General features: G+C 31.7%; 2 protein-coding genes across 2 annotated transcripts; both read left to right on the forward strand.

Moving 5' to 3' along the window:
* Positions 1-256: 256 nt before the first annotated feature.
* Positions 257-1802, forward strand: LOC123679085 (serine/threonine-protein phosphatase 6 regulatory ankyrin repeat subunit B-like). Its single transcript, XM_045616458.1, has 2 exons — positions 257-331; positions 542-1802. Exons 1-2 carry the CDS (start codon positions 329-331, stop codon positions 1262-1264), a joined length of 726 nt encoding a protein of 241 aa, XP_045472414.1. The 5' UTR covers positions 257-328; the 3' UTR covers positions 1265-1802.
* A 2265-nt stretch (positions 1803-4067) lies between these two features.
* Positions 4068-10689, forward strand: LOC123679088 (endocuticle structural glycoprotein SgAbd-2-like). Its single transcript, XM_045616460.1, has 4 exons — positions 4068-4170; positions 7358-7626; positions 8080-8353; positions 10241-10689. Exons 1-4 carry the CDS (start codon positions 4159-4161, stop codon positions 10322-10324), a joined length of 639 nt encoding a protein of 212 aa, XP_045472416.1. The 5' UTR covers positions 4068-4158; the 3' UTR covers positions 10325-10689.
* The last annotated feature ends 231 nt before the right edge of the window (positions 10690-10920 follow it).

The raw sequence follows: 10920 nt of genomic DNA on the forward strand, positions 1-10920 counted from the left end.
AATAGTTCAGATCTGCAATAGAATGATGTTAAAATAAATGTTTATAATTATCGAAAAAGTATTTTCAGGGAATTGCTGGAGCAAACATTAACATAAGCCGAATTCCTACCACCTGCAGAATTCACAACGAAAAACTAAAGAAGAAGAAGAATATCACAAATTTGTTTACAAACATTTTAGAGCATTATTCATTCATTAGTCATTAGTTTCCTTTAAATACCTGGCAAATTATGTCTTCTCGTATTAGTTTGTTCTTCACCTCCAGAGAACGTTCTTACAATCGTTGAAAATTTAGTGTACCTATTCAGTTTTGAATTGAAACCACATAATGGTAAGTCTTCGGTGATTTTATATTTTTGAATAAGTTAGAGCTTTGTTACTATTTTAATCAAGTGTGAACTAAATATTTGCTGCTGAATTTTTACATAATTTTAATGTTAGCTATATCAATTTCTATTGTGGTTTATTCACAGCTTCCATTTTTCAATATAGTATTATTTAATTGAAAATCCGATAATCATTTGTTTTATTTTTATTGCAGGCACCAATATCAAATGAATGCATCCCTTCAGACTCTGACCTAAATTCGGATATGCATTTAGCTGTGAAAGATGGTAATATCAATAAAGTTTATGAGTTACTTCGATATCGTCCTGATTTAAACGAAATAAACAGTAAACAACAAACACCTCTACATTTGGCTGTAGAGAATGGACATTACCACCTAATCAGTCATCTAGTATTCCATGGTGCTCATATAGAAAAACAGGATTTGATTGGTAACGCACCAATTCATATGATAAGGGTTTGCCCAAAACAAATTGAGTGTTTGGAACAGTTAGTTCTTTGTGGAGCCCATATCGACAGAAAAGACCGTTTTGGACGCACCTTGTTACATTTGGCAGTAAAAGATGGTGAGATAGAATTGGTAAAAAAACTACTGAGGTTAGGAGCATATGTAAATAGTACTGATATATATGGTTTCGGTGTTTTACATTATTTTGCTGGAAGGACCTCGATAACCGAAGAAGAATCTGACCTAATCTCAGTGATGCTAAGGGAGAATTACATAGATGTGGACAAGAAAAATCAATTTCAGCAGACACCATTATTTATCGCATATAAAATGAATAATATTCGATTTGTTCGAGTTATTTTGGCCCATAAGGCTGATTTCACGCTGAAAATGAACCGAATATTAGATCATTCCTTATTGTTCCTAAATTGGAGGTACCAAAATGGGGAAATTTGTGAGATTTCTTGAATAATTTTGTGAAAAAAAGTCTATGAACATAGGCCCGCAAACGCTTTGTTTACGAGATACAGGGCGTTTCTTGCAGGCCTACTTTCTTGTGAATATTATACCAGTTTATCAAATCTTCGCTACAGCTTGGGTGAATAAGTACCAAAACCTAAAATTAGTTATTTTATCAAAACTTACTAACTGGATCTTTATAATGATTTGGATTTTCCTGAGTCACTAGAGAACTGTCTTGAAATTTTTTCTAGAAATCTGTGGCAGATACGATAGAACTACAAGATATTGAAAAGTGTAGTACTGTAGTACGCTTTTTTTTTTAAACTATCAGTGGCTTACCAGAAATAAGTTCTAGCGGAAAAAAGCACACATTGTTCTCAGAAAAAATATCACCCTGTAGATTTGCATTTAAAATCAATCATTTTTTCATTTTTCTCAAAATGATCCAAGGAATCTGTCATATTTGTTGGTACCTTTAATTTAGCATTATCTTCTATGTCTATTTGTTTGTATAAAATAAATTATAATATAGTATTCAAAGTTTTTTTCTTCATTATGTTGATTATAATCAATGCATAATTGAATAATCTTAATAGCGAAATATGCTAGGATAACATCTCACAGCCCTCTTATCTAAAGCGAAAACTTTCTCGAATGACTCTACAATATCTCAATTGTGATTCACACAAGGAGTGGTCAGTCATCTCTACCATAGAATTTCTGGGAATGAAAGCAAAAGACACTTTTTTGCTAAATCCATCCAATAGATAACAATATAACGAATTTGTGAAGATTCCTTCGTTTCCTAGAATTCGTTTAAAAATGTAAATTATAAAAGATTGCAATCTTTTCACTCGATGTGCGTAAATTTTCGGAGAGCAACAGAGAAAGTGAGGATGAGATAATGATATATCTACCTCAATATAATTCACCTTGAAGTAGTTGCGTGACATTAAAACTTGACAGGTTGATCCTACGTTGTCTTAAGGAAAGCACCGCCTCAAATTTCGAGACAAGGGGTCACACCCGAATTCAGTGAATCTCAATGCGATCATACATGGATGTTGTGTTGTAATGCTCGAATTCAATTGATATAGTATTGCTTTATTTGATATGTTATCTATTTTTATTGTATGAGAATAGAATTGAGGCAAGATTGGATCGTTTCGTTATAACTGCTTTAGGAAATCGAAGTTGTCCATGTTGAGGTCAATGCAATGTATAAATTCTTCGATCTCGAAAAGAATATTCATTTAAAAAAATTATGATTAAAACTATATTAATATAATGATAATAATAACGATTATTTCAAAATAATTGGAAAAAAATAGTTATCCGTATAGTTTATTACCTATATTTTCTGAAATAATGGACTAGGAAAATTTAAGACCTTTTCTATTTTCTTGAATATTGAATCACCCTGTATGTTGATATCATGATTTCTTTTTCGTTTTCGTAACCACAAAGAATTAATTCATAATAAAAATTTTAAATCTCTGCTTGTCGCCATCATTCAGGGTGATCAATAAACATTTCTCCATGAAAGAAATTTCATAGTTCAAGATATCTTGAATTCATCGGTAGAATTATTTCGAAAATTGGAGTTGGAGTCCTTCACGAATGTCTCACCTAAATTTTCCTCAAATCATTTAAGAAAACTTTTAATCAACAAACTGGATAAAGAATAGAACAAAAACAGCAAATAAATTGAAAATATTTGATCTTGAAAACAACGAATCAAGAATAAAATATTTTCAGTTCAGCAGATATTGTTCAAAATGATATTCCTCCATTTAAATACATTTTCGAACACGTTGATATGATATAGTTGTTTCACAGAATTCGCTATCTTATTCGGTTTAATCGGTTGTACTTCTTTCATGAGGGAATGTTTATTTGTCACCCTGTATGACGGTGGCAAGCTGAGTTTTAGAATGTAGATTATGAATTAATTCGTTGTGGTTACGAAAACGAAAAAAATTATGATATTGACGTACAGACTGATCCAATATTCAAGAAAATAGAAAAAGTCTAAAATTTTGTTAGTCCGGATCTGATTTATTCGATTTCAGAAATATTGAAGGAATTCGATAGTAAAGGGCGACAAAACTTCAAAAATTGAAATTATTCGGTGGATTTGTTGAAGAGTTATTGAACTAAAAAAATTTCACTCATAAGGGAATGTTTATTGATCACCCTGTATGACCGTGCCAAGCAGAGATTTAGAATTTTTATAATCATAAAAAAATTATGATATTGACGTACATATTGATCCAATATTCACGAAAATAGGAAAAGTCTGAAATTTTCCTAGTCCGGATCTGATTTACTCGAATTCAGAAATATTGAAGGAAGGCGATAGGAAAGCGTGACAAAACCTCAAAATTTGAAATTATTCGGTCGATTAGTTAAAGAGTTATTGAACTGTAAAATTTCACTCATAAGATGAGCATCACCCTGTATATCCCCAACGAAGGCACTCAGGCGATTGAAACATCTTGATACGGGACCTGCATGATGACCTTAATTTATGGTATTCGTTTGTCGCATTCTTCCCGGGACACCCTGTATAACCTCAAATTTTAAAATTTGTTGAAATTGTCAGTAAACCAATATAACGTAATGAATCAAGATAATTATCCGTCTTCTACTATTTTACAATGTTTAACAGAGTAGTTGTGAATTTTCACTAGTTCCAAATATGTCGACATGTTTCTAAAATCGATGCAATTTGTGACTTCTCTACACAAAGTTCTTACCGGCACCGACAGAACATTTAGCATAAGAGTTATGCCATAAGCAGGTAATTGGAGTGGTAGGTAATCTTCACAAGAAGAGTGGAAGGTATAAATATGATATAGATCTGTTTCGACTCCATTAGTTCCAAAGTGCTAAGCGAAATGAGACATTTGGTAAGTAAGTTAGTGTGTCCTTTCACTCTTCATGGTGCTACGATGCGTCCTTTGGATGAACTCCTGACTTTAAAGTTCGTAGATGTGATTAGGTTTAAGAGCGAACATTCGGAGTGTACAGAGTGCTACAGGATTTATGGTTTTATCGGATAGTGTCTTTCAATTGACTCGTTCATTGAAATTCTTATTTGTAGGTTTTTCGTTTTCCAAATTTTCAACTATTCGATCATTCGAGTTTATCGTATCGAAATTCGGTTAGATTTCTGTTTTGAAATTCATTTCTGTTGATTTTTCGTCTATTTGCTATAATCATTTCTCCTGTGAATGTGCCGATATGAAAATCCTTGGAAAAATTGAAACTACCCTTACATCTAAACTCAGGAAAGCAATAATGATTTCTATAAAATAGATTCGGTTCTTACTTGGCGGAAATTCATTAAAAACGAAATAAAACAAAATAATTTCCATTTGATTATTTAATTGTTAGCAACAATTGTTTCGCCACACTGTGGCTTCATCAGGCTACATTTTTTACTAATAAGAGTACAGAGTTTTTCGGAAACTTTTGTAGGAGCAAGAATTCGACATTGGCAGAAAATATTCGATAAGATATCATAACTTCAAAGTTATATTGGACAATTTGCCGCCTGGGATTTCCAAACTATCGATAGAAATTCAATGAAGGGGATGAGTTTACATTTGTTTGTTCGTTCAACAGAATATTTTGGGTTTTATACTTGTTCAATTCTAGAAATTCTAAGAGTGTTAATCTTAAGCTCTTATTTTCTGAATGGAGAATTTCAAAGTTGTCATTATAGGTGTGATCAAATTCTTTCAAATGATTTGCATGAGTTGAAAACGAACTATCAGATGTATCAGATCTTTCTGTCTGTCCAATATAAAAATCATAGTTCAATCATTACAAGTTAACTTGTAGACACCGGATTTATTTTCTTTCTCAGTTTTAGTTTTATTTGGTTTTAAAAAAAAAATGTAATGATTTTCTATAGTTTATATTACAAGTTTGGAGCCGCAGATTTCTCGAAAAGCATACCGTTAGAGGTTTTTCAAAAATGTCATGCGTTTCAAAGATATTGACTTTTTCGACTCATTTTTGAAATGGACACTTTATGAATATTTATCATTAATTCATTTTGTGTATAATTGTGATTAACTAATAAGATATAGTGTGTTCAATTTCAAATACACCAACTCTCCTCTATATTTCTCAAACGATAATCAATTTCTATGATCTGTTATAATTATCGTAAGTAATTGCACAAGTGCATCAAAATTACCGATAATTTTGTATGACAAAGTGTTGTCATATGCAGTTTTTCAAAGGAAACACGCTGGAATGCGAAATTATCTGGTCATTTTGATGCACGAGTGTAATTCGGGGGAATATTCCCCGAATAAACTGTTACATCACTTGTCAAACTGATGTAGAATGGAATTGTCATAGATTCGAACTGTGTAAAATGCATAGAAACTATGTATCTATGAACAGAATAATTATCGCAGTACTGTTTCGCTTCCTACAATGCAATTATCGCTGTAATTTTCGATAATTGTTCTCCATATACATAGCATTTTTGACAGGAGGGAAATATTCATACAAACATCAGAAATTGCCCAAAAATAGATCTAGAATTTTTCGAATATCTCAAACAGAAACCAAGATATAGCGAACTACTCGTTTTTCAGAAACACCCTGTAGCTCGACAGCAAAGCAAAAAATTTGCGATCTGATTGAAGATTCTTTCTCTCAGTTAGCATCGAATTTGGGACACCATGTACGTACTTCGAAAAAAGATCAAATTTATTAAAAATTTCCATCGTTTTTCAGTCAGGTTGGTCCGAAATGCATTCTTCAAATGAAATTTTCGAAATTCTCCATTCCAAAAGTGATCACAATGCTTTCACTGCCTTCTGTAGACTTGGAAGCAATTCAATAAAATTAGAGAAGCTTCATGGTGTAGCATATCACCACTCATCAATATTCTTTCGTCTCGTTTGAGTGCGCTTTAACAAAGTAAACGTAATGTTTCTTCTTCTGATTACGATCAACCAGTTTGTCAGCATTTTACGTAATCGAAGAAGGAGTGCGGCCTCATAAACATCTTCGCATAGTGAGGAGTGTTCATCTTCATTTTCGAATCGTTGTGAAATCTGATTGCATTCGATGCTATTTAGGTACCTACGTCGCTATTGTCGAAGATGCTGCAGATGATTGCATCTGATTACATTACGAATACGTGTAGAACGAGTTATAAAATTTATACCTGCGAGATTCAGTATGCCGCGAATACCTGTACAAAATTTTATGAATATTCAATCAGCTCTTCTTCAGTGAAAGTGTTTCTTTGAGGAACTGCACCCAAAAAGGTTCAATTTTTCAAGGTTTGCATTTTCTGTGGTCTTAGTCATTCGCGTTCCCTCAACATTTTTCTTCTGTAGTTTGCTTTGAAATATTAACTAGCACATTGTCAAAACAAAATGCAGGGTGTATCTACCATTTGAGAAGAATAAATCAAACTCATGTTTTTTTTTAGAACCACTTGCTATTTTTCAAATATTTTGATTACCTACTTCGTTGAATTGATGAAACCCCTCAATCAGATTGTCACAAAGTTTTCAGTATTCTTTCAACAATTGAAAAATTTAATTTTCGATAAATTAGTGAACACAGCAAAAAAAAAGTAATGATGCTTGATTTTGTGAGTTCTGAGATTTTGCCAATTGGTCTCGAATATTCAGTATGGCCACAATGACTTTTTTTTTTTTAGTTCTAATAATATATTACCAAGTCATGCTAGTTTTTCTGAGTGGAAATTTTTCTCATGAAAATTGAGTGAAAAAGGTATAGAAAAATGTGAATGAAAAGAAGAAAGAAATAAAAAATTTATACAGTTTACCATTATTCAGTATTTACAACTGAGTACTAACTTTGATAAACTGATTTTCAAACGTTATTGTTTCCAATTTCGAATGGCATAACATACTGAATACGAATGGTAAAAGAAAAGTCAAAAAATAATAGACAGTTTTGCCATTATAATCATTTTAAATTGTATAGATTCTATTGGAAAATCCTTCATAATCGTAAGCCATAGCAACCATATAAACGTCCATAGAATGTTCACTTTCTGGATTGCCTGTAATTTTAATTACCTTTTTTTTTCAGATAATTGTAAGTGCTATATTAGCATTCGCCTGGGCTCAACCTCAACAGGCCAGGAGATCTCCACAACCCTTCCAACCCCCAAGACAACAGTACAATCAATATGAAAACGAGGAAAATTCAGAGCAATATCAAAATGAGAATAATGAAAAACAACAATATTATTCACAAGTGAAATCGAATGAACCCAATGAAAGGATAAGGTCAACCACATTCATACCTATCATCAGATTCGACAAAGAACAAGGAACTGATGGAAGCTACAAAACATCGTAAGTAATATGCAATTGAAAAAAGTAGTTTGTAGCATGAGAGGTTGAAAAAAATGTTCAAATTTGAATTATGAAAAATTCTCTCAACCTGGTTCAATCGAAATAAATCAACCCAATGAAATTAAGTATAATAAAAAATTAATAAACACGAAACAAAGAGATTTAGAGATAAAACTGAATTTTCTATAGTGTGTCAATTTTGTTTTCTTGGTGTTCTACAATTCGAAAATGAAAGAAGTTTTTGTTATAAGTTTTTCTCCGAATTTGGTGAATGAATCATAACTTTACATAATTAGAAAAACAATCTTTTTTGGAAAACAGTGCAATCTCATCTTTCGACAAATGGACAGAAAAGAAGATCAAAATATTCTTGGCATATTATCAAATTTTATATATCTACATATAAAAACTTGAGATCGATAGAATTTGTCTGAAACTATATTCGATTCACAGATGGGAAACTGGCAATGACATCTTCGCTGAAGAGGAAGGATACCTTAAATCTTTGGGACCTGATCCAGATGAGGAAGGACAGAACCTCAACGCTCAAGTTCAACAAGGATCCTACTCTTACACCTCTCCTGATGGTCAAAATATAACCGTACACTACATTGCTGATGAAACTGGATTCCATCCAACTGGAGATCATTTGCCTACCCCACCACCAGTTAGTCCTGAAGTTCAAAAAGGTTTGGATCTCATCTACGAAGGAATCAGGGCCCAACAGGTGAGAAAAGCTATTAAAATTTAATAATTAATTGAGCTATTTAAAGAACATTGGTATTATTTGACATATAGCTCAAATAAATACTACAAACCTCACATCAGCTGGAATCAGTTGGAAAATATCTCTGATATGAAAGCGATATTTGAGGCCATTGAAAATATTTAGGGTGATCCATTAAAAAATCAACCTATTGTTGAATAATTTTCTTTGGGTACAACCTGTATAGTAGAAAAGAGTTTTCTACATGCAGAAATTAAATTACAAGGAGCCTGCTTTCCAACGAAATTACTGAGATGTTTAGTAAGAAGGTGTTGACAAAAGCAGAAACAATATTACAGAATACAGAAAAAGCGAGAGTAAAAACTTCATGGGAATCTACTAGAAGAAATCTGAAACTGTCGCATTCGCCATTTTGTACAAATTGCTAACAATTGAATTAGATCATTTTGAATAGTTTTCTTCAAACAGATTATTACGCATCAATAAGAATTACACAACATAAATTGAATGTTGTTCTAAAAAGTTTATTCGAGTTTTAGTCCTTCTGAGATTACATCAATACGCCATTTCGAAATGTCATTATTGACTAATCTACTCAGACATCGAAGGAAAATTATGACTACATCATTATGTGTCATGTCACAATTTTCTTACCTACACAAAGCGATACCAATTTACTGCTGTAGGTACTTGAGTTCTTTATGAAAATCACACCTTTACACAAATGATGATTATCACTAAACAAATAACCTCTCAGTTTTTAGATGACATAAGAATCAGACCCAGTGACCTAGATTAGTCAGTTCTAATAGTCTAGCATGAACGTTCTTAATATTTCAAACCACACTGTTTATTTGCACGCTATGTACAAGGAATTCTGAACAATTATTTACAATTATGGAATTCCTTAGATAAATAAAGAGGGAAAGATCGAGGGTTTTTGATTCGATAATCTTTTTGCTAGTTCATTTATATTTAGTGTTATTGATGATGAGATTCACAAAACTTTTATCAACACTGAACCCTGTAATCATAAATTAATTAATATAATTATAAATGAGATGCCCATCGGTCCAGAACTATCTCAGAAGAATGGAAATTCAAAAAGAATTGTTAAATATTTGGTGTACTTGGAGTGGATTGATTAAATTTTAATATAGTAAACATTTCGAAGTGGCATACTCAATTTGAAACAGTTAATCGAGACAAAATGGTGAATGAATCGGTTGCTTCAAGTGAATTTTCAAGAGACTTTCATTCTAGTCTTGTGCTATGCCGAACAATAATTTCATGACAATGAAATGAATGAAGGGTAATTTTTTTAGGGACAACTGGATTGACATCTGTTTTGTCATGTATAGATTGCCAAATATAGAACTAATTCATAGGTTTTCTATTTTATTTTCCAAATATCTATTTCAAGAAAGATCTCTGAATTGATATCTGGCTTATGTGTTTGAGTTTTATCTAGAAATACATACATATTCACCTTGTAAATTTAGGAAAATATACGTTCAATAACTAGATAGTTCTGAACAAAACTCCATTTTCGAGTATCCAAGTGTAGGCCCCAGGCGATGCATTTCGGCAATAGCTTTATAGATGAAACTTCTCTTTTTTTTTGAGTGGAGGTCCTATTATTAGTGCTTTAAATTTTGGACCACATATATGGAGCATCTTGTATGCACATTGTTTGATGGAATATAAAAGATCAATCCTTTGGATGTGAGTTTCGTTTTCGGTTAAAATTGTGCTTCTTCAAGACATCTTCAGGGTGATTCATTATGAAACACTTTATCAGTTTTTCATTTAGTTCATTAGTTGATTGATTTTACGATATTACAAGTATGTTTGATAACTTAACTAAATTTGTTCTCATTTTTTTAGGAAGCTGCTGAAAGAGAAGCTCGTGAAAATCCAAACGCTCCAAGGAAAGAACAATTTAATGATGACGGCCAGTACAGACAGTAAGCTGAAATGAAAATTTCTGTGATGCATCGAATCGAATATTCTACTATCTTTGTGATTTATTCCATAAAACTCAAAATTTCAGAACCATTGTAATTGTCCTAATGGCTGCATGATTTGAAGTGTTTATAATCTCAGTTACTGTCAAATTGTTTCGTACAAAAAATAGCATGAATTTATGAGAAATAATGTATTATACCATTTGATGAACTTCATCAACAAAATGATTAACACACATTCTCAGACTGAAGACATACCCTTATGTGACTTTAAGTGTGTTCTTAGATAAGTATAGGGAACTATAATACAAATGATTGTTATAATGTTTTAATTAATTTTATATGAATAGAATAAATATTTTCAATGAATACAAATATTATTTCATCCGGAAAATGCTCAATAAATATCTGTAATACTTGTATTTTCATCTAGTGAAAATATTCAGGGATATATTATAAATGATTATAACTAATGTCCCTAAAATCTTAATGGGTTAAGAAGCATTCATTATTTTCAAATGAATAATCATTCATATTTTTGAATTTCGATTCAAATATCATATGTCCTTTATCTAATATTTATACCTCTCACAAAAGATC

This window comes from Harmonia axyridis, chromosome 4 (genome assembly GCF_914767665.1).
Source record: "Harmonia axyridis chromosome 4, icHarAxyr1.1, whole genome shotgun sequence".
Taxonomy (NCBI): Eukaryota; Metazoa; Arthropoda; class Insecta; order Coleoptera; family Coccinellidae; genus Harmonia; species Harmonia axyridis.

Bases quoted from the DNA above. Each gene is read 5' to 3' on its own strand.
- LOC123679088 (XM_045616460.1), top strand. The intron at 7,627-8,079 runs GTAAGTAATATG...TTCGATTCACAG, and splicing joins GATGGAAGCTACAAAACATC to ATGGGAAACTGGCAATGACA. The intron at 8,354-10,240 runs GTGAGAAAAGCT...TCATTTTTTTAG, and splicing joins AAGGAATCAGGGCCCAACAG to GAAGCTGCTGAAAGAGAAGC.